This window comes from Mesoplodon bidens, assembly GCF_964165515.1.
Source record: "Mesoplodon bidens genome assembly, chromosome: 10".
NCBI lineage: Eukaryota > Metazoa > Chordata > Mammalia > Artiodactyla > Ziphiidae > Mesoplodon > Mesoplodon bidens.
The window spans coordinates 1996744-2023693 of NC_138172.1; the positions used below are offsets into that span (position 1 = coordinate 1996744).

A 26950-nucleotide genomic window follows, 5' to 3' on the forward strand; every position below is an offset into this window, starting at 1 on the left:
GTTCTCTTGGCTTGGAGCTCGGAGCTGGCTCCAGTGCCCACGGATCCACAGATGTCCCACCTGCCTGGCTGGCTCCCCCGACTGGCCTCCAGGCCCACACACTGACCCCTGCCCGTCTGTTGCCCAGAGCTCTGTTAAGACCATCGGGACCCCTGGACAGAGGAGCAGACAGTGCCTCAGGGGCAGGGAGGAGCTGGGGTTGGGTCCCATCCCTGCCAGGGATACCTTGGGCGAGTCACTGCACCTCTCTGGGCCCCAGGATCCCTCATCTGGTTTCGTGTTGGGGAGGCAGGTTGGGAAGTGCTACTTGGTGAGCGCCAGGGGCACCAGCCCAGCAACCCTGCGAGGCACACATGTTACCATCCCTCCACCCCTGATTTATTCAGATGAGCTGACATGCTCGGGGTAGGGAGTTCCTTGCCTGAGTCCTGCAGCTACGAGGAAGTACAGCTGTTATTCCAAGTCAGGGTCTGCGAGGTCCCGGAGGGCGGGATGGGTCTTGCTCATCACTGTTCTCCAGCACCGTGCCCGGATCCATGCACACAGTGGGCGCTCAGAGAGCTGCTGAGCACCTGGATCAGAGCCTTGACCCCAGGGACCCCATGAATCCATAGCCCCCCGAGATCAGCAGAGTCCGTCCCTGGTCCCTCACAGAGGGGGCCCCTGCTGACGGGAGGGCACAGCCGCTCAGGGCACCAGGTGTGCTGTGCCCACCTGCCCAGCCTCCCCCAAGACAGGCTGACAGGCTGGGGGTCACACCAGCCTCCACTCAAACCCCAGGTCTGCCCAGGCTGGTTTGTGACCTTGGACGAGGCATTCCTCCACGAGAGCCTGGTTTCTTCGGGACACTGATTCCTGCACTGCCTGCATCCCATCCCATGAAGCCACTGTGAGGCTTGGGGAGCCGGGGGTGCGGTGGGTGGGTGGGAAGGAGAGGGACTGTCCAGGTGGGCCGAGCCCCACGCACCTGCCAACCATCTTTCCAGGGACGAGAAACACCTGTCGTTTGAACCGCCTGCTCTCACTGAAAGCGAGGATCCCCACCCGAGTGACCCTCGGACGAAAACCCTGTAACTGGGCCATCTGAGCTGGGCCCTCCAAACGCTCCCCAGGGGCTGGCTGTCCCAAGCCCCCCCACCCCCAACTCTGCCCACCCCATGGGACTGCCCAGACCCGGGGGAAACTCGGAGGGCACCAGGTCCAGTCCTGGCCTTTAAGACAGGGAACCTGAGGCCGGTGTCCAGAGGGACCTGCTCCAAGTCCCCACTGAGTTGCTCCTGAGCCCCTGCCGGGGGCCAGCCCTGGGCTGGGTGTGGGTCCCAGGGCTGAGTCTGACCCTGCCTGGCCCCCGGGGCTCCCAGCGCTCCAGCCCTGACCCTCTCTGCTCCTGGCACACACTCGCCCAGGGGCTCGGCCGAGGGGCCCCTCCAGCCCTGCCTCCAGGGAAAGGAAGCCCCCGGCCCAGTCCTGTGCCCTCCCCTCCCCTCCCCCTCACAGCTCTGAAGCCCCAGGTCACCTTCCCCACGGCCACTCACCACCCTGCCCGGCCTCCGCCTGACCCCCTCCACCCTGGCTCGGGAACATCCTAAGGCAGGTCACACGCTGACGGTCACCCCTTCGCTCAGGCTGGCACTGCTCCGCTGCCCCCAGTCTCCTTCGGGAGGCCCGCTGGACACGCCCAGGACCCCTCCCGAGGGTGGGGAGCCCCCCCACTCTGCCCGGAGCTGTGGCCTCTGCTGTGGGTTCTCCCCACTGGGAGGGAAAGACTCGGCCGGGATGGCGGGTTTGGACCGACTCCCGGGCATCCTCTGTGTGCTCCCCACAGGCCGGCGCCGCAGGCCCTGCCGCTTCAGCCCTGATCCGCAGCCGTGGGTGCGGGGGCCACGGGGGTCACGGGAGGATGGCCCCCCAGGAAGGAGCAGGGTAGAATTTGGGGGCACCCGCTTGGGGACTTGAGGCTGAAGGGGCTCAGTTCTGGGGGCCCAGGGCCAGGAAGCTTCCAAGGGAGCGCTTCTCAGGTCTGATGGGGCACGTGTCTGGCCTGTGCCTGTGAAGTGACTACAGGTCTGGGCCTGAGTCCACCTCCATGTGGTGCAGGAGGACAGCACCTCTTCACAGGGCTCACAGGGTACAGGAGAAAGGCCCGTGGGGGGTGCTTTATGCAGAGCCTCCCACATAGTAAGCGCCCAGCGAGCGGATGCTAGCTGATTCCTAACGCAGAAACCAAACTCTCAGCCTCCGGACTATTCATGCTGATTAATGTGTTTTATTTGTCCCGTTGATGTATATTTTTTAAAAATTTAAATTTAGTCGCCAATGCTTGAATAATTCAGTTTAACATAAACTTCTTCCAACCTCTCTGGAAGAACGGGCACCTGGCCACCTTTCCACGTGGCAACATTCCACTGGGCCTCTGGATGGAGCGTGGGCTCCCCTGTTTACCGCAGTCCCCACCACTCCCTATTGTCCACCAGCCCCGAGTTTGGGGCTCCTGGTCCAGCCTCACCTCTGTGGGTCACTGCCCTCCAGTGGCGCCTGGTGCCCACTTGGCCTTCCTCGTGGCACCCTCTGACCCACATCCCCACTATGTGGACCTCCTTGCGGGGTGGATCTTTGGTATAATTATATTGGATTTGGGTTGGCCAGTAATGGATCTGTAATTATTATCTCATATGGTGGGAAAAAGTTTAATATTGTAACTGCTGGCACCAGAAACCCACTGAGGGAGAGAAGCATTTTGTTTGAAGACTTTGGTGACCATTGCTTAGGGTAGAGGTGGAAGCCCAGAGTTTGCAGGTGTCTGATGCCAGCATCAGGAGGGCAGTTGCTTCCATGAGAAAGGGGGGAATTGGTGGTTTGGTTTCTGAAGAAGAGGCGTAGAGAGGAGGAAAAGGAGAGAGAGTGAGAGAGAGAAGAAGATGACAAAGGACGGGGTGGGGTGAGGCCAGGTGGCCTCATGGCCAGGTCAGGGTGGCCAAAGCCCATTTTGGGAACAGTGATGTGCCTTCCAAGGTCTGTCACGGGTATGTCTCCTCTCCTCCCACCTGGGGTCTGTTTGCTGCTGCGCTGTTAGGACAAGGTTTTTTGTGGAACTTAGAGCATTAATGTGAGGGTGGCCTGGGCTGTCCGGCGGCCCATGTGGGAAGGAGGCACCAGCAGCCAGGAGGGTGTGAGAACGTGACTCCCGGGACCTGGGGAAGTGCCCGGGGTGTCCAGAGATGGTGGCATTGGGGGTGGCTGGAGGAGGTGTGGACGTGGATAAACCATTTTGCGAGGAACTTGGTGGATAGGGAAGCCCCAGTCAATATCTGTCAAAACAAACATGGTCGCAGGTTTCCAGGATGAGACGGACTCGGGTGCTGAGAGGGAAACATCTCTGAGCCTGGATAACGGCTAAGCCGCTGGTTTATTTTGAGCTACCGGTGGTTGGAATACCCAGGGCCGGGGCCGGGATGACCTGGGGGGCCCCGGCTCAGGCTCGGGGCACGGAGACGGTGCACAGCAGGCCCGCCAGGAGAGCCAGGCCCAGCGCGGCCACCACGGCCAGCGCCGCGTCCCACCAGGGCCCGGGGTCGGCCCAGGACGCCCGCAGGCTCCAGCCGCAGCTGCCCAGCTCCGAGCCGCTGAGCTGCCCGAGCGCGCGGCCGGAGGCGGGGCCGGGGCCGGGGCCGGCACAGCGCACGCGTAGCAGCTCCGCGGGCGCGCGGTCCTCCAGCCAGAGGCGCAGGTACGTGACGCCGCAGTCGCAGTGCCAGGGGTTGTGCGCCACGTCGAGGCTCTGCAGCTGCGGCAGGTGGTCGAAGGCTCCTGGGGGCACTGAGCGCAGGCTGTTGTTGGCCAGCAAGAGGTGGCGCGTGTGGGCCGGGAGGGCGGGCAGCTCCGCGAGTCCCCGGCCCCCGCAGTCCACCAGCAACCCCATGGTGTCCAGGGCGCGGCAGGCGCACGCGGCGGGGCAGCCCTCGGAGGCCTCGGCGATGGCCCAGAGCAAGAGAAGGGCAGCCCAGATGGACATCGGGCAGGACGGGCTGCGGGGACAGTGGCCGTGAGGTCCTGGCGGCCTGCACCCGACCCAAGGGCTGGTGGCACCCGACCGGACAAGGGACCACTCACCTCCCTCTCCGGCCGGGCTGTCTCCTTTGTGAAATGGGTGCTGGGATCAAGGAAGTGAAGCGTGCGGGGTCCAGGCCGGCTGACCCTCCCCGGATGGTCAGCAGGCAGGACCGTGAAGGCCGCTGCGGGGGGAGCACGGAGCGGGCTTAGTCCTTCTTTGGGAAGAGGAAGGACCCTCCCGTCCTCTGGCAGAGACCCAGCCTCTACTCCCCGGTGGGGGAAGCAGATGCCTGCTAAAGGATCCCAGGCCTGGCCCCGCCCCCGCCCTGAGGCCGGGGAGGGCCTCCCAGGCTGCTCCCAACACCCACCCTCAAGCCTTGGTCTGGCAGATGGTGTGCACGCCACAGACCACACCTCAGCCGGCGGATTCCAAGTAGCTTGGCCCCAGCGGAGTGAACTCTCACAAGTGGTCTCTCGTGTGGAAGGCAGCTGGCTGAGGAGGCTGACGGGGGAATAGGGAAGGGGACCCAGAAGGGGCTGAGCCTGGAAAGCTGTTGATCGAGGCTCGTGCTTGGAGTTGGGAAATTGAGGCCCAGAGAGGGAGAGTGACTTGTGCAGAGCTGCCCAGCGCTTCACGTCAGAGACCACATTGGCACGCAGGCCTCTGCTTTCTGCCTGGTTCACTGCCCCTCCAGGACTCGGTGCAGGCCGTTTCCCCTCGCGAAGACAAGCTTCCAGTGAACGTTTGTTGAATAAACCAATGAATCTTGACTCAGCCAAGGACCTGGTGTCTCAGGGCGAACGCCTGCCCGTGCCCCCCACCCCCCAGGAGGGACAGAAGCTGGACTTGCCTGCTGGCCTCCTCTCTCCCTGCCCGGCCTGGTCCCACCGCCTCCCCTGCCAGGGGCCCACACAGCGGGAGGTGGTGCTGGGGTGATGAGGGCCGCTTACCTTTCAGGCCTGCTGGCGGGGTGCCCCTTTCCCGGCCTGAGCTGTCCTGGCTGAGGCCACAGTGATCACTCTCTGTGGGGCAGCCGATGGCAGCCCCTGCCCGAGCAGGAGGAAGGAAATGGTGAAAGCAGCCTGGCTTATCCCTGTGTGCAGCCCCCAGAGGGCTTATCTCCAGAGGTGGGGGCCCTCGGGGTCCCAGGGACTTGCGCACAGAACGGCAGTTCAAGCCCAGTTTACGGAAGGGTACAGTGCATCTCACTGCACCGCCAGTGCCCCATGATCCTCAGTCCAGGGCGTGCGGGAGAACCAAGGGGGGGTCCCGGTCCCAGAAGGTGTGCAAGGCATCCAGGAGGAGGGTGCAGTAGCATCTTCAGCGCCTTTCAACACTTTCTGATCCTTCTTTTTAACAAAGAGCTGCATCAGTCTCAGGCTAGAAGTCAAGACCATAGTCGTATGTGCATTGTATTTATTTCTATAGCGACAGTCTACTCTGGGGAGTGACATCAGCTTCCCATCTATGTTAGTGATATAAAGTTCTCTATAAAAGATAAATGTATCTTTAATTATATTTTAACGTTATAAAATATGCATTAAAATGAAGCTAAACAGTGAAATATTACAAAGAATTATATCGGAAAATTAAAACATTATGCTTTTTATTATAAGTGATAAAAATGTCAGCAATATGAAATATTAACTTAGTCAATAAGGGATTTGCAGAGATGGCAAAAGTTGCACCCGTGGCGGGGTGGGGGGACTGAGGTGTGGGAACCCCTGGGGTATAGCAATGCTTTGGAAACAGGGAGAAGGGGTTCTAGCAACCAGAGGGGCCCAGGAGAGGAGCCCAGAGTGGGGGGCTGCTGAGGAGAGGGACCCCTGGCCATCCCCCATGGCTGTGGCCAGAGTCAGCCAAGGACGTCAGTCTCGGGCCCCCAGTCTGGATGGTTGTAAACCCTCTAAAACTCAGAGGGTTTGGGCTGGAGTGCGAAACTGAGGCCCAGAGCTGCTGTGCTGCCAGCCGAGGGGACACTGGACCGTGAGCAGGGCCAGGTACCACCCCAGCAGGAGGGAGGGAGCCTGTACCCTCTCCAGCTGATTCCTTGTTCTTAAAACAGGGTCGTCGCACTGGAGGTCACGGCGCTGGGCAGGAGAAATCAAAGTCAGGGGGCTGAGGGCGCTTTACCCCCGGCACCCCAGACCCCCAGGAATGTTCCTCACGTTCAGGACAGGCAGCAGGTGTTGGCCCTGCGACTCCCAGGCTGTTCCTGACCCGACCTCATCTGGTTGGGCCCACGCTCTCTCCTCCTCTGGGGCCTCTGAGGTTTCCTTCTTATTTTCAACACGTACAACTTAAAACCACGAAAAGTGACACAAATAAGAAATCATTTTCATTGTGGAAAACCTGAACTCTGCAGCTGAGCGGGAAGAAGACGATAAAAATTGTCCTCAACCCCGATATCCAGCAAGACTACCTTTTATTTCTGTCCTGTGAGTATTGTTTTCTTACCCAAACAGGGCCACGCAGGGTCCACGGCCTTGGGGACCCTGCTTTCGCGCCTGTGGGTCCAGCCGCAGGTCACCAGCATTCACGTGGCTCTGCTCTAGGCGCATCTTCTATGTGGGGATCCTGGGCATGCAGGGCTCGCCTGCTCCCCTTATCTCGCCGCAACAGGCGTTTGTGGGGACGGGGCGGGGGGCAGCCTCTGGGCTTCCGGAGGGGACCCCCGCTTCCAGGGCTGCCTGAGCTGGCCGGCCTGGCTGACCACACGGTTCCCCCGGGGGGAGGCTGAGGCGTTCCTGCTCCGGCCTCTCGGGCTCCTTGCTAGGTCCCTCCCTCCCTCCCTACCCGTGGAGGCCCCTCTCTCTGGCTCCTTCTGTCTTTAAACGTGCTCAGGCCTCCTTTATTCTGGAAAAATCCTATGTGCGTGTTCGTGTGTGTGCGTGCACACAGGCCTCCACGTCCTGCCTTCCCACCTGCTCCAGCGCAAGGGGCTCCTGCTCCTGTAGGAATCCCCAGGAACGGCCCCCACCATCCCACAGCCTGATCCCTGGACCCAGAGAATCCGGTGCAACCTCAGGGCTGTGTTTCATGGGACGGCTGACCCCGAAAGAGGGAGGTCTTCCAGGAGGCCTGAGCTGAACGTGGGAGCCCTTAGATGCAGGCAGCCTTCTGCGGCTGATGCAGAAGAGGAAGCGAGGGACGCAGCACTAGGGGACATTGCTGCGGTCACCTCTTCGTTGGCAGGGCTTTGTTACAGCAGCAAGAGAAGATCAACACAAAGGCTGACTCTGCTCTTGAGCTCTGAATTCTGCCCCCTTCACCGGTTCAAGGTCATGGCTACTGCCGCGAGCCCACTCCCATCGCCTTTCCTTCTTCACTGAACCCTTAGCATCAGATTACAGATGCCTAGAACACGGCGCTTCTGGAAAGCCCACTCCCTAAGTCCACATCTTCCTCCAAATGCCTCTGCTTTCTCTGCCTCTTCCACAGCATTTTGCAGGACCTAAAATTATCTTCTGTTTACATTTTGTGTGCAGTTAGGAAATGTCTCCTCCCACTGGATGGGAACTTCAGAAGGGTAACTGCTGTTTAGGACACACCAGTGCCTGGCACAGAGCAGGTGTAACAAGCATCTGTCAGCCTTGTGGACCATGTCTCCTCTGGTTCCAGCCAATCCGCTTCTCTCTAGGACGGCTGTTTCCTGAGTGCCGGGCTCCGCCTCTGGTGACAGAGGTTTGACCTCATCTTCAGTGTCCTCAGGTTAAAATCATCTCCTCAGCAGGGTCCTCCCTGGCCTCCTCTCCAGCCTCCCCTGTCATTGCCTTGTAACCGGAAGCTTCATAGCAAGTCATCCTCGTCCCCTCTCCCCACCACAGGCCGTTCTCTTTCTGGAGCCCTCCCCTAAACTCCACCTGGCACTCTCCATCCTTGCAGATCCACCTAGGGCATGACCTCCTCCAGGAAGCTCTCCTGGACCGCTCCCCCAGTAGAGTAAGTGGTGCTGCTGTTTGCTGTGTGTCTGCCCACGAGCCCAACAGCTCCAGGGGACCATGGTGGCCACACGGGAAGCGTCCTGGGCGCTGTTCACAGAGCAGGTGCGACTGAAAGCTGGGCAGGGCTCTTAGGCGGTTTCAGGCGGTACACGCCTAAGAAATAACGAGAAACACAAGGGGCAGAGCCCCCTTTCCCCTGCCCTGACCTGGAGGCGGAGCCTTAGTCCATTTACTGTGTTATAAGGGAGGACGCTGAGGAAGACCTTTATCCCGCGGGCCCAGGACCCTTCACTACCCCCCCGAAGCAATTCTTCCTTCTCGCAGAAGCAGAAACCCCGCTTGTGAGTGTGAGGGCGATCATCACCTAGACACATCACACCTGTAACCTGCCCCCACGGGCTCGCTGGAAGCCTTGCACCTCCTCCAGGCCGCCTGGAGCCTAAGAAAGATGTTCCCCTGACTTGTTTTGCCGAGTTTGAGCTCGAGCCGGTTAAGACTGGTTAGGACCACCGACCCTCCAACAGGGCCTGCGCGAGTGTCCGCTCCCTGACCTTTGACATCAGAGGCCCCAAACTCCACCCTCCGAAGATGTTAACGAGGCCTTTTTCTGAGCATGCGTCCCATGAAGAAGCCTGGAGCGGAAGGATCGCACCGCACCTTTTTCTTCTGTCCAATCACCGTTCCGTCCTCCGCAGCCTCAGCTTTATCCCATAGATAACCCAGCGCCTCGCCTTCCGGGAGGGGGATTTGAGGTTTGCTCTTCCGTCTTCTCTCTTGGCGTCTCGTGAATAAGCCCTCTCTCTGCTGCAAACCTGGCGTCTCAGCGCACGTCGGCGACTGTCACTCGCTGCGTCTTTGCAGACACGCGTCTCTAGCAACAGGGCTGTGTGGGGCTGGGCTACGCCTGGCTCCCGAGCCCGGTGTGCTTCGCGCCAGCTCTGTGGTCTGGGAGAGTCTCAGCCTCCCTCTGCCTCAGTTTGCTCGTCTGTAAAGTGGGGAGAATGAAGGGTGAGGCTTGAGCGCGGCCGGCGTTGACCGAGGGCTGCTTGGAGCCGGCCTCCTCAGGCGCAGGGGTGGCCTGAAGACCCTGCTCTGCCCCCGGAGTCGGAGGGCTTCCGTGTCGGGACGCGGCCTGCAGCCCTGACACGGGCCTCCCCGCGCTGGTCTCCTCAGGCTCAGCAGACACACCTGGTCGGAAGCGAACAACGTCACCGCATCTTCTGTGAACTTACGTCGCGCTTCCGCCTCTGCAGCGCAGGTAAGGCTGCTTGCTGTCTCCGCTAACGGAGAACACACACTTTCCTTCTTAAGGTCATTTACGTAGAGTCGGTAGGAGCACAGGTGGTGGAGGGACATGGCACATCCCCAAGGAGGGGACTGAAGCGAGTCAAAACCTCCCCCACCACGCCCCAACCTGCTTTGAGCGCTTGGACCCTCTCACCTTCACTCCGAGCCGTCGCCGCCTGGTGGTGAGAGTGTGAAACTACAAGATGTTTTCATGGCCGGGGTCGGGGAGTGGGGGAGGCAATTCCAGGCCAACAGAACGATTTTGTTGCCAGAAGGTGAGAGAGGACATTAGTTAGAATTTCCTAGAAAACACGTTTAATGAGTTGCAGACCATTTGAACAACCCCAAAGAAGCCTTTCTAGAAAAAGGCAAAAGGAGAGTGGTGGACGGGGAGGCTGTTCACAAATATCCCATTCTCCTCTTCCAAAAACACTGCAGGGTTCGTGCCCCGCCCCTGCCCCTGCCCCTACCCTCCTCTGCCCACCCAGGGCCAGCTGCAGGCCCTGCCACCCGTGCAGCTGCCCAGGGCCCACTCGGAAAGGCCCTGGGCTTGGGGTTTGGTGCTCTGTGGCCACTGTCCTGAAATTCATAATCATTGTACCTTTGCGTTGTCCTGTCAGTGAAGTCCAGCGGGACAGTGGCGCATGCACCGGGCACTTGGAGCCTCGGCTGCACAGTCTCCGCTTCCTGTCACCTCCCCGCCTCCTGGCTGCCTGCCCCCCTGGCCCCCCAGGCCCCCAGGATGCCCGTGGCCAGGGTGTGTTGCGTCAGTCTGCAGCTGGTGGCAGGGGGATCCATCAGGCCTGCGTCTTCCCCCAGGATCTCCGTGCCCTTGAGTGCTCCTTCAGCCGGCTCTGTGTCTGGGGTGCGGGGAGCAGGGTTGGTCCTCCTTCTAACCTGCTGGTTATTACTGTCAGGACTCCTGAGGCTACTAATATACCTGAACACCTGCCAGAACGCTCCCAAATCACCCTATGTGCTGAGGAAGCGTGGTTTTTCACTAGGAAATATATTTGTTATCTCTTCCTGCTGCATACCACATCATTCCCCAAACTAGCAGCTTAAAACAGTAACATGCATTCATTTATGATCTCGGTACCTGTGGGTCAAGCCCTAGCGAGTGGCTTAGCTGGGCAGATCTGGTTCTGGATACCGCAGTCAGGACCTCAGCTACAGCTACACTCATCTAAAGACCTGACCTGGGCTGGAGGACACGCTTCTGAGATGGGAGCTGGGCCGTTGGCTGGAGGCCTTGGTTCCTTGCTGGCTATTGACAGAGGACGCTGATGTCCTGTCACATGGCCTTTTCCACAGGGCGCCTGGGTATCCTCTTGACATGGGGAGCGAGGAGGCCGCCCAGGCTTTTCACGCCCTGGTGTCTGAGAGCAGCCCAGCAATTCCGCTGTTCTCTGTTAGAAGTGAGTCACGGGACTTCCCTGGGGGCGCAGTGGTAAAGAATCCGCCTGCCAATGCAGGGGCCACGGGTTCGAGCCCTGGTCCGGGAAAATCCCACGTGCCGCAGAGCAACTAAGCTTGTGCGTCACAACTACTGAAGCCCGCGCGCCTGGAGCCCGTGCTCCGCAACTAGAGAAGCCACCACAATGAGAAGCCCGTGCAACGCAACAAAGAGTAGCCCCCACTCACCACAACTAGAGAAAGCCCATGCGCAGCAACGAAGACCCAATGCAGCCAAAAATAAATAAAATAAATTAAAAAAAAAAAGAAGTGAGTCACTAAGTCTAGCTCACACTCAAAGGGAAGAGAATTTGGCTTTATATCTCAAAGGAGACTTTGTAGAAATTTTAACAGGAAATTTTCAAATTCGAATATCAGTCGTTGCAAGGCCTCTGTCAGGAAAACTCTACAGCTTTATTGAGAGGCCCTGTGAAGGGATAATTGGTTAATGGAGCTCCCGGGAGCCTCAAGTGACGGGAAACTTCCAGGTCCAAGTCGTGACTGATTTTCAGGCCCTGTTTTTGGTGAGAGTTTCTCAGGAATTGTGCACTTTTCTGCTTCTGACGGAAGGAAGCCCTGTTTCCCATGATGTCAGCTCCCCGGGCTCCACATTTCTCCCCTGGAGGCATCACCCCAGTCTTCAGCTCAGCAAAGGTGGGCCCCACCTTTCTGTGAAAGTGTACCCTTTGACTCCCTTTCCTGTCAGTGACCTCAGGCCTTGGTGCCCAGTGAAGGCCCTGCCTGTTTATCATGGTGACAGGGTAGTTAAGTGGCCATGAGTGTGGGCTTGGATCGGCCAGCCCGGGGCCTGAATCCTGGCTCGGTGGCTGGGCTGCGTGGCCGTGGGCATGGCCCCAAATCAGCATCCTCGTCAGTCAGGGTGGAGGTGGGAGGAAACCCCACGCCTGGCTTCTGTCGGTCACAGACCCAGGCCTCTCTCCAGGCAAGTCCATGGTCTTCTCAGGATCCGTTGCCCGGAGGCCTTGGGCCAGGCTTCGCTGTGCTGGGAGCAGCAGCCTGACCTTGGGCCAAACATCAGACAGGTGCTTAGGTCACGTCCAAGTTCAAGGTCTGGGATTGAGGGGGTCCCAGCCTCTCCCCGCTGGGTAAAAGGGAAGGCCACCAGGCTGCAGGCCGGCAAGGCTGAGGGTCCAGGAGGCACCTGATGCCAGGGCTGACTCCACCCAAAGGTGGCTGAGGGACCTCCTGTGCCCATTCTCCCTTTCTCCTTTTTTTAATAGACAGTACTTTTTAGATCAGTTTTAGGTTCACAGCAAAACTAAGTGGAAAGTACCAAGTTCCCCTTTATCCCCACAGACTCCCCCACTAAGGTGGTGCATTTGTTACACCTGATGAACCTATGGCATCACCCAGAATCCATAGTTTACATGAGGGCTCATGCTTGGGGTTGTACCTTCTATGGGCTTTGACCAATGTATATCTGGCATTATGGTATCATACAGCGTACTTTCACTGCCCTAAATTCCTCTGTGCCTCACCTGTTTATCCGTCCCTCCTCACCCAGCCCTTGGCAACCACTGATCTTTTCACTGTCTCCATAGTTTTTCCATTTCCAGAATGTTATATAGTTGGAATCGTACAGTTTGTAGCCTTTTCACATGGGCTTCTTTCACATAATAATATGCACTTAAGGTTCCTCTGTGTCTTTTCACGGCTTGATAGTTCATTTCTTTCCAGCACTGAATAATATTCCATTGTCTGAAGGGACCACAGTTTATTTATCCATCACCTACTGAAGGACATCTTGGTTGCTTCCAAGATTTGGTGACTATGAATAAAGCTGCTGTAAACATCTGTGTGCAGGTTTCTGTGTGGGCATAGCTTTTCAGCTGATTTGGGTAAATGCTAAGGAGCACAGTTGCTGGATCATATGGTAAGAATATGTTTAGTTTTTAAGAAATTGCCAAACTGTCTTCCAAAGTGGTTCTATGGCTTGTGGCTTTTCTACCAGCAAACTGGCATTCCATCAGCAATGAGGGCATGAGAGTTCCTGTTGCTCCACATCCTTGTCAGCACTGGGCACTGTCAATGTTTTGGATTTTGGCCATCCTAACAGGCGTGCAGTGGTAGCTCATTGTTTTAATTTGCATTTCCCTGATGACATATGTCGAACATCTCTTCATTTGCATATTTGCCATCTCTGTATCTTCTTTGGTGGTTTGTCAGTTCAGGGTCTTTGCCCATTTAAAAAAACATCAGGTTGTTTTCTTATTATTGACTTTAAGAGTTCTTTGTATATTTTGGATAATAGTCCTTTATCACATGGTCTTTTGCGAATATTTTCTCCCAGTCTCTGGCTTGTCTTGTGGCTCATTCTCTTGACAGTGTCTTTCTCAGAGCAGAAATTTTTAATTTTAATGAAGTCCAGCTTATCAACCATTTTTGATGGATCATGCCTTTGTTGTATTTAAAAAATCATAGCCAGGGGCTTCCCTGGTGGCGCAGTGGTTGAGAGTCCGCCTGCCAATGCAGGGGACACAGGTTCGTGCCCCGGTTCGGGAAGGTCCCACATGCCGCGGAGCGGCCGGGCCCGTGAGCCATGGCAGCTGGGCCCGTGAGCCATGGCAGCTGGGCCCGTGAGCCATGGCCACTGAGCCTGCGCATCCGGAGCCTGTGCTCCACAACGGGAGAGACCACAACAGTGAAAGGCCCGCGTACCGCAAAAAAAAAAAAAAAATCATAGCCATACTTACGGTCATCTAGATTTTCTCCTGTGTTGTATTCTAGGGGTTTTAAAGTTTTGCATTTTACATTTAGATCTATGATCCACTTTGAGTTAATTTCTATGAAGGGTGTAAGGTCTGTGTTTAATTTTTTAAAAGTTATTGGAGTATAGTGGATTTACAATGTTGTGTTAGTTTCAGGTGTACAGCAAAGTGAATCTGTTATACATACATATATATCCACTCTTTTTTAGAGTCTTTTCCCATATAGGCCATTACAGAGTATTGAGTAGAGTTCTCTGTGCTATACAGTAAGTTCTTATTAGATACCTATTTTATATATAGCAGTGTGTATATGTCAGTCCCAATCTCCCATTTTATCCCTACCCCGCCTTGCCCTCTGGTAAGCGTAATTTTGTTTTCTACATCTGTAACTCTATTTCTGTTATGTAGATAAGTTCATTTGTACCATTTTTTTTAGATTCCACATATAAGGAATATCACATGACATTTGTCTTTCTCTGTCTGGCTTACTTGACTCAGTATGACAATCTCTAGGTCCATCCGTGTTGCTGCAAGTGGCATTATTTCGGTCTTTTTTATGGCTGAGTAATACTCCATGGTATATATGTACCACATCTTCTTTATCCATTCCTCTATCGACGGACACTTAGGTTGTTTCCATGTCTTGGATATTGCAAATAGTGCTGCAGTGAACATTGGGGTGCATGTGTCTTTTCGAATTATGGTTTTCTCTGGATATATGCCCAGGAGTGGGATTACTGGATCATATGGTAGTTCTGTTTTTAGTTTTCTGAGGAACCTCCATACTGTTTTCCATAGTGGCTGCACCAACTTACATTCCCGCCAACAGTGTAGGAGGGTTCCCTTTTCTCCACACCCTCTCCAGCATTTGTTATTTGTACTTCTTTAAAAATTTATTTCTATTTTTGGCTGCGTTGGGTCTTCGTTTCTGTGCGAGGGCTTTCTCTAGTTGTGGTGAGCGGAGGCTACCCTTCATTGCGGTGCACAGGCCTCTCACTATCGCAGCCTCTCTTGTTGCGGAGCACAGGCTCCAGACGCGCAGGCTCCGTAGTTGTGGCTCACGGGCCCAGTTGCTCTGTGGCATGTGGGATCTTCCCAGACCAGGGCTTGAATCTGTGTCCCCTGCATTAGCAGGCAGACCCTCAACCACTGTGCCACCAGAGAAGCCCCCCATTTATAGACTTTTTAATGATGGCCATTCTGACCAGTGTGAGGTAGTACAATTCCACACTGTCTTGATGACTGTAGTTTTGTAGTAAGTCTTGAAGTCTGATACTGCCAGTCCTTCAACTTCGTTCTTCTCTTTCAATATTGAGTTGGCAACTCTGGGTCTTTGGCCTCTCCATATAAACTTTAGAATCAGATGGTCAATACCCACAAAATAACTTGCTGGAATTTTGATCAGAAATGCATTGAATGGAGAGATCAGCTTGAAGAACTGACATCTTGATAATATTGAGTCTCCCTGTCCATGAACATGGAATATACCTCCATTTATTTCATTAAAAAAATAATTTATTTATTTTATTATTTTATTTTACTTATTTTTTGTTTATTTTTGGCTGAGTTGGGTCTTTGTTGCTGCGTGGGGGCTACTCTTTGTTGCGGTGCATGGGCTCCAGGCATGTGGGCTTCTGTAGTTGTGGCATGTGGGCTCAGTAGTTGTGGCTCACAGTGTCTAGAGCACAGGCTCAGTAGTTGTGGTGCACAGGCTTAGTTGCTCCGCGGCATGTGGGATCCTTCCAGACCAGGGATCAAACCTGTGTCCCCTGCATTGGCAGGTGGATTCTTAACCACTGTGCCACCAGGGAAACCCTCCATTTATTTCTTTAATTTATTTTATTGGAGTTTTCTAATTTTCCTCATATAGATCTTGTACACATTTGTTAGATTCATATCTAAGTATTTCATTTTTGATGGTACCAATGTAAATGGCATTGTGTTTTGATTTCAAATTTCACTTGTTTGTTGCTGGCATTAGAAAAACAGTTGACTTTTGTATATTAACCTCGTATCCTGCAATCTTACTATAGTTGCTTTTTAATTCCCTTTTTCATTGATTTTTTTGGATTTCTATGTAGATGATCATGTCACCTGCAAATGAAGGCAGTTTTGTTTCTTCCTTCCTAATCTGTATTGCCTTTTGCCTTAGTCACAAGATACTATACACTGGGGGGCTTAAAACAAGTATATTTATTTCTCACAGTTCTGGAGGCTGGGAGTCCGAGATCAGGGTGCTAGCATGGTCAGGTTCTTGGTTGGGCCCTCCTCCTGGTTTACAGATGGCCCCTTTTCTCGTTGTAGCCTCACATGATGGAGACACAGAGGGAGGAAGCCTGTTCCATGTCCGTTCTCATAAGGGCACTAATCATCCTGAGGGCTGCACCCTTGTGACCTAATCATCTCCCAAAGGTCTCATCTTCCAATACTATCACTTTGGAGATGAGGGTTTCAACATATGTTGGGATACAGATATTCACTCCATAGCACCTTTTATTTCCTTTTCTTGTCCTTTGCATTAGTTAGGACTTCTAGTAAGATGTTGAAGATGAATGCTGAGAGGGACATCTTGCCTTGTTCCTGGTCTTAGTGGGAGTGTCTAGTTTCTCACCATTAAGTGTGATGTTCACTGTAGGTTTTCTGTAGATGTTCTTTATCAAATTGAGGAAGTTCCCCTCTTTTCCTAGTTTGCTGACAGTTGTTTCTTTAAAGTCATTAATGGATGTTGGATTTTTTTTCAAATGCCTTTTCCGCACCTGTTGATACGATCATGTGATTTTTCTTCATCCTGTTGATGTGATGGATTACATTAGTTGATTGTTGGATGTTGAAACAGCCTTGCATACCTGGGATAAATCCCACTTGTTCGTGGTGTATAATTCTTTTTATACAGTGTTGGATTCGACTTGCTAATATTTTGTTGGCGATTTTTGCGTCAGTGTTCATGAGACATATGGGATGAGCGTAGAGGAGATGTGAGCCAGGGTGCCTGAGCCTGCCCTTCCTCTCTCCTCCTTCCTGTGGAGGGCAGGTGCAATGCTGGTGAATTGGCTTCCACCATGCAAAGGAGGGTGACACCCTAGGGCAAGGCAGAGCAACAAAGTGGAAGGAACCTTGATCCCTGGGTGACGACGTGGAGCGGAGCTGCTCTGTCAACCAGGACCACTCACCTCTGGACTGTTACAGGGGAGAGAGTTCTATCCTGTCTGACCCAGAGTATATCGGGATCTCTTTTATCAGGGTGGTTTAGCGTGTACCATAACTAATCCAGACTCCAAGCCTGGGGTTTCCTAGCCAGAGACAGCTGGAAGTGGTAGGAATTGTGTGAGATATGAGATTAGAAAACAGGCCTCAGTCCAGTGTTGGATGCTAATTTGCTGTGTGATGCTGGGTAGCGCATCCAGCCTCTCTGGGCACCTCTACATCCTAGTCCACGTTATAAACTTGCCCCCAGTGAGATGAGGTTCGTACAAGACACGAGGCTGGGCATTGTCCTCCAGCGCCCCCTGTGGCTCCTGCCCAGGAGTGCCTGCTTGTCCCGGGCTCCCCTGATCGCCTTCCCCCAGGGTTCCCCTTCTGTGTCCCGGTGACTCTCCTCCAGCCTCCTGTCTCCTCCTCTCTGCTCCACGCTCTGGGAGGCAGGTCAGAACCCTCCAAGGCCCCCATTGGCTGGGGGATGGAGTCCTAAGCCCTCGTCTGTCCTCAAGGCCCCCCTGACCTGCCCCGTCCCTGCCGGCATCTGCCCTCGTCCTGCCGTCTCTGTAGTGCTTCATCCTCCTTGGATCGAACTGATCCCTCTCAGCTGAGCTCTGAGAACTCTCTCTTCTTTTTTTTTTTTTTAATAAAAATATTATCAAACCATTGCCTTTGATAATTGACTTTATTTGTGGAGTTTTTTTGTATACACAAAAATTCTAATTTTCGTATATTCACATATGCCTTCACACTCTGACATAGCTTTGGGGTTTGCAGTTTTAATGCAGAACCCTCTCTTCTACCTCAGGGTAGCCCGGATTTCACCCGCGTTGCACTGCTTGCCATCGTATCTCTCTCCCCTACGGGAGCTTAAGGTAGAGGAGACCAGGCAGCCTGTCCTCCTCCTTCCTGTGACCCCACAAGGCCTGGTACCTACTGTGTGCTCAGGAAAGAGGGGCTCTGGGCTCTGTACTAATGGGGGCCCTTTCTGGCCCCACACTTCTGCTCTCGCTTTCACCTCACATGAAATGCCCTTCCGTCCTCTCTGCCTATCTAAATCCTATCCCTCTTCTAGAGCTAGTTCAAGGCCAGCTCCACCAGGAAGCCTGCAGTGATCACGCTGCCTCCCTTGGAGTTCCCGCAGCCCTGCCTGGTCTTCCACAATTCCTGAGGCATGAGTAGTTTCCCCGGTGGACCGGGGGACACAGAGTCCCTGCGGCAGGCATGCTGTGGGGAGGAAGGGGAGGAGACCCTGGGAGCCCAGGGAAGGGATTCTGGACTGGACCGGGCAGAAGAGTGTGCAGCTCCACTCCAAGGGCACGGGAGACTGCAGCAGGTACAGGCTGATCCAGCAACCGTAGGGCAGTGTGGACCCTGGCAGCAGGAATGCAGGGGCTGCAAGGGAATCTGGGAGGAACCCAAGGAAGAGATGGCCGCCGGGCTCTGAACCTGGGCCAGTCTCAGAAGGAGCCTGCACCTCCAGGGTTCTGAGGATGTGCTGGTGGCCAGGCTGTTCCTCGAGGCTGGTCTGATGGTGGCCAGGCTGCCCAGGGGGCCCACAGACTGGGCTAGCAACCTCAGCAGGAGATGAGGAGGGAGTTGCTGAGTGCTGGAGCTGCAGAGGCTGCTGCCAAGGGCTCTCTACGCAGGAGCTCACAGCCAGCCAGAGCTCGGTGCAGGGCATCCAGCATGGCTGAGGGGCCAGACGTCCCCTCTGAAAAGAAAGAGTGGGCAGCAGGGCGGGTCAGTCGGCTCATTCTGGCCCACAGCTGCTCCGCCTCCTCCCTGGGCCCTCCCCGGCCCTGTTCAGCTGTCCCCCCCTTGCTCCCCTCCCACCGAGGACCCTGGGGAAGGGACCTTCTAATGCATAGTTTCTGACCTCCTCCTTGGTACCAGGGGCCATTCAGGGCACTGGACATACCTGAGCCCTGCCTAGCGGTGCCCAGTGAGGCCAGCGAGCAAATGCTCATCACCCGTCTGTCTCCCCGCCAGCCTGTGAGGCCCTGTCAGGCAGGAGCCGGCCTTGCTCCTCCTGATTTCATTGGGCACAAGCTGGCACTGATGAAATCCTGCTGCCCTGAACTTTGTCTAAACAACGGGGCCACGTGGCCTAGTGCTTAAGGGAGAGACCTGAGGTCTTGGCATGGCTGGCCCTTGGCCTCTCTGTGCCTCCATCTTCCCATCTGTGGAATGGGTATGATAACAGCCCTTCCTCCACAGTAAGCCCAGGACTGTGGGTGAGTCTAAACTGCCCACAGGGAACTGCCTGGCTCCCTTGGGGTCTGGCCACACTGGCTTCTGTTTGGCCTTTTCCCTGGGGTGCTCCCTGCTCTTGTCAAATAGCACCTTCAGCTTCCAGAAGCCTGTTCCTGAATGTACCCTTTGCAGGTGGGCAGGGCAGGAATGAGGTGGCATTTTTTAGCCCAGACACTTAGGACAGAGGTGCCAGGTCAGGATGCCCTCCAGCTGCAGCCAGGCTCTGGAAGATGGGGTCGGGGGCTCACCTACCATGTGCAGGGTCCCTGCAAGCGTCCAGTGTGCTCAGCAAAATCTTCCCCAGGGCTCTTTTCGATATGTTCTTAAAAAGAAGTGGAGGGCGGGTGGCACTTGGTGGCCCTTTCGAGCTTCTGTGTGGCTCCCTGTGGCAGATAGAGTCCCGCTGCCCATGGTCCCTCCCTGGCCCCCACCCCTAGGGTGGCCACACTGCCCAGACTCTAGGTGGGTGATGGAGCAGCATGCAGGACCTATTTCTTCAGAGATCACGTGCTTACAGATTACTGTCCTTGTGCCCAAGTAGGCACTTGGGAAACGACTGTGAACAGAGAGCCTCTTGATGCATCAGCTCCTTTAATCCTTGAAAGAGCTTGTTTTATTCTCATTTTAAGCAGTGAAAAAAGCAATTCTGGGGACTTTCCTGGTGGCGCAGTGGTTAAGAATCTGCCTGCCAATGCAGGGGACACGTGTTCGAGCTCTGGTCCGCGAAGATCCCACATGCCGCAGAGCAACTAAGCCCGTGTGGCACAACTACTGAGCCTGCGCTGTAGAGCCCGCGAGCCACAACTACTGAGCCTGTGTGCCTAGAGCCCATGCTCCACAACTAAAGAAGCCACCGCAATGAGAAGCCCGTGCACCACAACAAAGATTAGCCCCTGCTCACTGCAACTAGAGAAAGCCCGCGTGCAGCAACAAAGACCCAACACAGCCCAAAATAAATAAATAAATTTTTAAAAAATTAAAAAAAAAAAAAAGCAATGCTGAGAAAATGAGAAATCTGCCCAAAGCCACCCAGCTGGGAGATGGAAGAACCAGCATTTGCCTGCAGGATCCATGGCCCAGAGCTGTGCTGGGAACCACTACCCTCACGGCCCACAGGTGCGGGGCTGCCACTTGCCACTCTCCCAGGCTGTGTCACATCAGGCTGGGCCTCGGTAGCCCTACATCCTGGGCAGCCTGAAGCACAGGCAGAGCCCACTTCAAACCCTGAAGACCTGTGTTCACATCCTCCTTCCAGCTCATAGTGGCTGTGCAATCAATCCTGGCTAAGTTAGTGTCTCTTAAGAAAAAATTTTAAATGGTTTGCTGATGCTATTTAGAAATATTGATTTCTGTCTCATGATTTTTTTAAAAATTGGGCACCTTGCCAAAGAATCACAATAATTTGCCTTTAGATTCTCTTCAGTATTGTGATACATAATTACTAATCACTTTGTTTCTTCCTTTCTAGTCCTTACATCCTTTCTTTTTATGTATTTATTTATGTATTTATTTATTTATGGCTGCGTCAGGTCTTCATTGCTTTGTGTGGGCTTTCTCTAGCTGTGGTGAGCGGGGGCTGCTCTTTGTTGTGGTGCGCAGGCTCTAGGTTCATGGGCTTCAGTAATTGCAGCATGTGGGCTTAGTAGTTGTGGCTTGCAGGCTCAGTGGTTGTGGCTCACGGGCTTAGTTGCTCCGCGGCATGTGGGATCTTCCCAGACCAGGCCTCGAACCCGTGGCCCCTGCATTGGCAGGCGGATTCTTAAGCCCTGCGCCCCCAGGGAAGCCCACATCCTTTCTTCTTCTTGTCTTACTGCATTGGCTAGAACCTGTACGTGGCAGAAGCAGTGATGACAGGCATGCTTGTCTTGATTCTGATTTTTAGAAGGATTCCTTCTAACATTTCACTAATAAGTGTGAGGCTTGTGAGAGGTAGTTGGCTGAGACTCCTAATCTGATTAAGGACGATTCCTCCTGTTCTTAACTTGCCAAGAGGTTTTATAATAAGAGGAGCTGTTACTGACTGTTCCTCTATTGAGATGAACACGTGGTTTTTCTCCTTGTAATCTGCAGTGTGGTGTACTGTGTTAATAGATGTTTGATATTGAATCATCTTTGAATTCCTGGGATAAATCCAGTTTAGTCATACTGCATTTCTTTAAACACTGCCAGATTTGGTTTACTAATAGGCTATTTAATATTTTTGCATCCATATTTAAATATGACATTAGCTTATCATTTTCCTTTCTTATTATATTTATTGTCCTCTGGTTTTGAGATCAAAGTTATATTCGCTTCATAAAATGAATTAGAGAGCCTCCCCTTTTTTTGGATTAGCTTCCCTGAGCTCTTTCTACATCTGGAAGTAGAGATGACACCTGCCCACGTGGGGAAAGCTCAGAGCCAGTGCCCGACACAGGCCGGGCTCCCCAGCCCCACACCCCAAGCTCCTCCCCTTCCCTGGCTGTGCCAGCTCCCGTGAGCCTACCAGGTCCCGGAGCCTCTGCAGGAGCTGCAGCACGTCCTCCAGCTTCTCCTCCAGCAGGGACAGCCGCACCCTCTCTGTCTCCACCATCTGCAGCTCCAGCCTCAGGTGCTCATTCTCGTCCACCTTCTGCTGCAGCTCTGCCTGTGGGGGACCAACGGGCTCAGTGCCCGCCCTGCTGCCCTCTGCTCCATACTCACAGCAGCATCCCCAGGCAGGGCCCATGGCCTGCCTTGACCCTTTCACAGAGGTCATCTCTTCTGGCCCCCCAAGCCTGCCAGGTGGTCAGGCACATAGAAGCCCCACCGTCTCCCCAGGGATGGCACCGAGGCCCAGAGAAGCTGAGTGCCGGGCCTAAGGCCACACAGTGAGTCAGGCTGATGTAAGGATACACAGCCCTCCTTTTCTGGTGGAAGGACTCCCTCCTCCCTTCTCTTCTCTGTCCATCTGCTTTTACTTTTTAAAGTTTTTTTGGCTGCAAGCAACACACCGATCTGGCTAGTTTGAACAGAAAGAGGATTCACTGGCAGGCTAGTGCCTTGTTCCCAGAATGGACTGGAAGCTGGAGAGCCTCAGGATGAGGCAGCGGACACATCTCGAGCCTCTTGTCCGGGTGCTGCAGCTGAGAACACTCTCCAGCCATTCCCCCCTCACTCGGGACAGAGAGCCCCAGGAGAGGGGCCCGACTGGCCCAGCCACAGTCACTGGCCCACCCCTGGCCAGGGGGCACTGACGCTGTTGATCCCATCAGAATACCAGAGGGTGGATGCTGGGAGGTCGCAAAATGTTGCATGGCCACCTGCCTTCCAAAGCAGGGATGGCAGGGGTGAGGCAGCCCCCTCTCTTAGCACCGATGGAGGGAAAGAGAAGCAGCTGAAGGCATTGGACGCTTAGCTTCGGGCAGGAGAGAGGAGGCCTGGGAACATCGTCTGTGGGTCTCAGTAACTGAGCTCCCCAGCCGCCTGTCTGAGATTTAATTAGAAAGGAGTGGTCGCTGTGCCCTTTGGAACTGTATCAGATCACAGATACGTTGAAAAAACAAAAGAAAACAAAACTATGGATTTAGAATCTCGGGTATATAAATATAAAACTCTTTTTACCAAAATCAGTTTGCGAAAGTGCATTGTGCTAGAGGGCTTAGTGTAATAATAACTTGCCATAGCATTCCATGTTTGATTACTATGGAACAGGGAAGTTGCCATGGTGTAGACAGATGAGAAAAAAAATGCTTAGTGGTCTTGTTGAGATGGAGACACCTCTCTTGGTGTTGCCCGGCACCACCCTTCTCCTCCACAACAAACTCACTAACTTCCCTTGAGGGAAGTGTCCCTCTTCCATTTCATCTGACTTTGATGGAGCTGCCAGTCATGGGACCCTGCCCGCCTACCACAGGGATTGGCCCTGGCATGGGCACGTGACTGAGCCTGGACCACTGGAGTTCTTCCCTGAGATTTAATGTACTGGGCTGTTATTGTTCCCCTGGCGTTTCTTCAGTGGGCTGATGGGAGCCTAGAGCTGCCTGTGGTCCTACCTTCCCTCCCCCCGCCACATGGAGCAAGCCCCTCTGAAGTAGGGGAAAGTGAGGTCAGCACCCAGAAAAATACAGAGCAGATAGGTGGAGGCAATCTGCCTCCCTGGATCCATGTTAGGAAGCTGAAGTGCCTGAAGCTCATCTTAGCTGTTCTTTTGAAACTGTTCTCCCAGCTCCATATTCTAAAAATTCCTGTTCTTCACTCGAGCTAATCTGAGATGTATCCCTTAACTTGCAACCAAAATATTCTTCATTAGATCTAAATCATCTTCTCTCTGAGTCTTGGTCTGTGCATCTGTGAATGGGGCACAGCACTCGGCTGAGATCCCTCAGTTCTTCCGCCTGTGAGAGACTCTAGCATTGGTCCAGCTCTCAGCCTGTGGGACTCAGCTGACCTCCTCCCCTGGTGTCCCCAGGGTCTTCCCACTGCAGCCCTGCGTCCCCAGCTGCTCCAGCTCCCCCAGGGCACGGGCATGGTCGGCACTGCCAAAGTGGGTGAAGTAGGTCCTGAGCTTCTTGGCTGTCTGGTCGTCACACCTGCAGCGAAAGAGAGTGCCAGCGCTGAGGGAGCTGCTTTTCAGAGTCTGCTCCAGCCTGGGAGGGGGGTGTTATTACCAAGTCTGTCTCCCCTGAAAGCTAAGCGGGGCTATGGCACCCCCTGCTCACCCACCCCCGCGGCTCCTCATCTCACCACAGCAAAAGCCAGAGGCCTCGCCCACTCTGCCCCGTGACCTCCCGACCTCCCTCCCACCCACCTTCACTCATTCTACTCCAGCCACCGCAGGCTCCTTATGGCCCCTCCTACATGCCTCTGGGCCTTTGCACTTGCTGTTCCCTCTGCCTGGAATGCTTTTCCCTCATTCAGGGCTCCTCTCAAACAGCACCTTCCAGAGGCCCTCCCAGCATGTCCTGCCCCTGCCCCGCCTCTCCCTCACGCCTGTCCCCACTCACTGGAACAGAGGCTCCAGGGCAGAGGGCCTGTCTTGGTTAGTGCTGTTTTCCCGGTGCCCCCAAATTTGTTTGGCACAGAGTAGGTGCTTAGTATATGTTTGTTGACTTAAAGGGTTGGTGATAACAATGACCCTGGAAGATCAACTGAACTTTACAATATAATTTAAAAAGTCAAGGCCGCCCCCCAGTGGAGTACCTGCTGGGATCGGGCACCCATGGGGCATTTTACATCCTCGATGGAGAATCCTCACAAAACCTCTGCCAGACAGGTGTTACTGTCCCATCTGACAGACAGGAAGACTGAGGCTCAGAAGTTGGGCGACTTGGCCGAGGCGCCCCAGGTGTCGGGAGCAGCGGGTTAGGAAAGGGACTGATGTGTTGAGGGTCCCCCTAGAGCTTCGGGGCAGGTCCTGGGACCGTGGCCAAGGAGGTGAGACTCAGTGGGAATTAAACCACCAGGAACTGTGCCTTGGCTCATCTCATTTCACCCTCGCCCATGCCGGGGGCCGTCTTCTCCCCTCCCCCAACAGATGAGGGCACAGAGCGTCAGAGGGCAGGGAGGTGACCGAGCCTGGACGTGAATCGGGGGTCAGCCTCCCACGTTCAAGGTCTGTCACTGCACGGAGGGGCCGCCCTGCACTTCCGGGACGACTGTGAGAGCCCGGCGCCCTGGTGCCCGGTCCCGGGCGTCCTCACCGGCACACGCACCCACTCCCGCAGCTGGAGAGGCCGGCCAGCAGGGCCTTGACCTCAGCCGGTGGCCCCTTGTCCTCCTGCCACTTCTCATGGTCGTCCTCCTCGTCAGAGGCGGCCTGGCCCTCGACCGAGCGGAACAGCTGCTCGTCCGCTGCTGGAGAAGCATGGGCTGCAGGTAAGGGACAGAGATGGGGGAAGCAGGCAGCTCTCCGGGGGGGGGGGCGGGGGGGAGGGGAGAGAGGCCCTGGTGCCATCTCCCCTGCCGGTCCCTCACCCCCTCCGCCAGACAGTGGCTCTCCCACCCCCTTGGCCTGTGCCGTGCGGCTCCCTCCCGTGTGCCTGGCCCGGGACCCCCTCCCTGGGTTTCACAGGGGGACAGTGGGAGCGACAAGCCTTCCTCTCCTCTCTGCTGAGAAGCCAGGGCCCATCTGTGCCCTCAATGGGCGTGTTACTTCCCACTGAGGACACGGTGATCTCAGCCAAGGGGGCCAAGACCCTCTCTCGGGCTGGGCCGGGGCTCTGCAGGGCACGGGCACCCAGTGAACCGATCTTCAACTCTCAGGGACTGCATGCCTCCAACGCCCAGGGATGTGCAGGGAGGGGTGTCACATGTGTGACTCAATGTGATCCCTGACGTGGCCATGCCTCTTGGTGCGCTCCAGGTGGAATGAGCGTCAGAAACCCTGGGTTATGTCATGCCCAACTGGGGTCCGGCTGCCCGGCGTCAGGCCCCGTCTCCAGGGGCACCTCCACTCCACCCTGGCTTGGGGGACATGTGAGTCCAGCCTGGCCGGTCAGAGCACAGACCACCCAGCCACATGACTGGTGCAGGCAGGGCCAGGGATCCAGTGTAGCCAGGGAGAGTCGGGCCAAAACTTGACTTAAACTTCCAGAGAAGGGTGACACCACTGTTCTTCCAGCCTGGGGTCTGGAGGGCGTGGGTCTGAGCTGCTGAGGGCCCCCTTGTCAGCGTGAGGGGAGCCCATGCACAGGACGGCAGGTGAGGCTGGGAGGGATGGCGTCTGCTGACCCTCTTGGGCTTTTAAGTGAATTATGTGAAGCAGCAAGTTCCCTTTAACTAGAGCCGGTTCGGACCGAAAGGCCTGACACTCCCGGACAGTGTCCTGACGGGCACGGCCGTGGAATCCTCCACCTCCCCGCCCCCAGAGGATCACACGCAGCAGCTTGGGGGTGGGCTCCGACACCTGTATTTCTTTCTTTTTTTTTAAACAAATTATTTATTTATTTTTAATTTTTGGCTACGTTGGGTCTTTGTTGCTGCACGCAGGCTTTCTCTAGTTGCGGTGAGCAGGGGCTACTCTTCATTGCTGTGCACGGGCTTCTCATTGCGGTGGCTTCTCTTGTTGTGGAGCACGGGCTCTAGGCGCACAGGCTTCAGTAGTTGTGGTGCACGGGCTTCGTTGCTCTGCGGCATGTGGGATCTTCCCGGACTAGGGCTCAAACCCGTGTCCCCTGCGTTGGCAGGCGGATTCTTAACCACTGTGCCACCAGGGAAGTCCCTGGGCACCTGCATTTCATGAGGCTCCTGGGTGATCCTGGCCGGCTGGCAGGTTTGGGAACCACTGGCTCAGGTGTCCTGATTTTGGACACCCAGCTGGGTGGGCTCAGGGCCGTTCTGTTTTGTCTCAATAAAAAGTGTCTCAGACCCAAGAGAACAGGTTTGAGGGGACTGGTCCATGACTTTTTGATTATGTGTATTTCCAATATTGACGATTTGTTTTTCATTGTGGGAGTTTCCTGATGATGATGATGATGATGATGTGTGTGTGTGTGTGTGTGTGTGTGTGTGTGGTGTGTCATTATCGTCACAGTCGTCCCAATGCCCGAGGCAGGGGCAGTAGGGGCTCTGATGTCGGGTGGGAGGGATGGCACCCAGCAGCCCTTCCACTCCTGCCTGCAGCTGAGCTGGTAGAGCCCTGAGAACCCTGGGGCACTGGCTCAGACAGCTTTTCTCTCCTTTCCTCCTGATGCTCCACAGCCACCAGACCCAGGTTCTTAAGATGGTGGGCGTCTCTGCGCTCTTCTTGAGGGGTGACCGTCCAGCCCTACTTACACACCTCTTATGATGGGGAGCTCACTCCACCCCAGCTCCCTGGCCCGACCCACGCCTACACGGGATTGACAGGAGACACATTCTCCCATGCTGAGCCAGAACCTGCCTCCCTGGATCCCACCCTCCCCCGCTGGGTGTCTGCTCTCAGGCCCGGGTGTGGGGGGGCTGGGGGCTGGGGATGCCCAGCCTCAGCAGGTAGGGGATGGGGTTCTGTCTGGAAGCCAGATTGTAGCATCAGCTCAGAAGGGACCCTGGGAGCAGGGCTGGGGCGCAGCCTGGTCAGCCGTGAGCTGGCAGCA

The 26950-nt window shown here is 55.2% G+C and overlaps 2 protein-coding genes across 4 annotated transcripts in view; both read right to left on the reverse strand.

Annotated features, from left to right (window-relative positions):
- Nucleotides 1–3216: 3216 nt before the first annotated feature.
- GP9 (glycoprotein IX platelet) lies at nt 3217–5416 on the reverse strand. Of its 3 annotated transcripts, XM_081246637.1 has the most exons (3): nt 4419–5416; nt 4111–4232; nt 3217–4025 (listed from the first exon to the last, which is right to left on the reverse strand). In XM_081246637.1, exon 3 carries the CDS (start codon nt 4010–4012, stop codon nt 3473–3475), a length of 540 nt encoding a protein of 179 aa, XP_081102763.1. In that variant the 5' UTR covers nt 4013–4025; nt 4111–4232; nt 4419–5416; the 3' UTR covers nt 3217–3472. The 3 variants fall into 3 exon arrangements, with proteins under 3 accessions (XP_081102763.1, XP_081102764.1, XP_081102762.1); XM_081246638.1 differs by having other exon boundaries at nt 3217–4232; nt 5002–5416; XM_081246636.1 differs by having other exon boundaries at nt 3217–4232.
- Nucleotides 5417–17337: 11921 nt separating this feature from the next.
- Nucleotides 17338–26950, reverse strand: part of EFCC1 (EF-hand and coiled-coil domain containing 1) — a 33477-nt gene continuing 23864 nt past the window's right edge. Inside the window, exons 5-9 of the mRNA XM_081246470.1 lie at nt 24578–24784; nt 23326–23467; nt 21403–21543; nt 19170–19239; nt 17338–18375 (exon numbers count right to left, since the gene is read on the reverse strand). Coding sequence (XP_081102596.1) covers nt 18239–18375; nt 19170–19239; nt 21403–21543; nt 23326–23467; nt 24578–24784 — 697 coding nt within the window. The 3' untranslated portion in view covers nt 17338–18238. The remainder of the gene's footprint in view (nt 18376–19169; nt 19240–21402; nt 21544–23325; nt 23468–24577; nt 24785–26950) is intronic.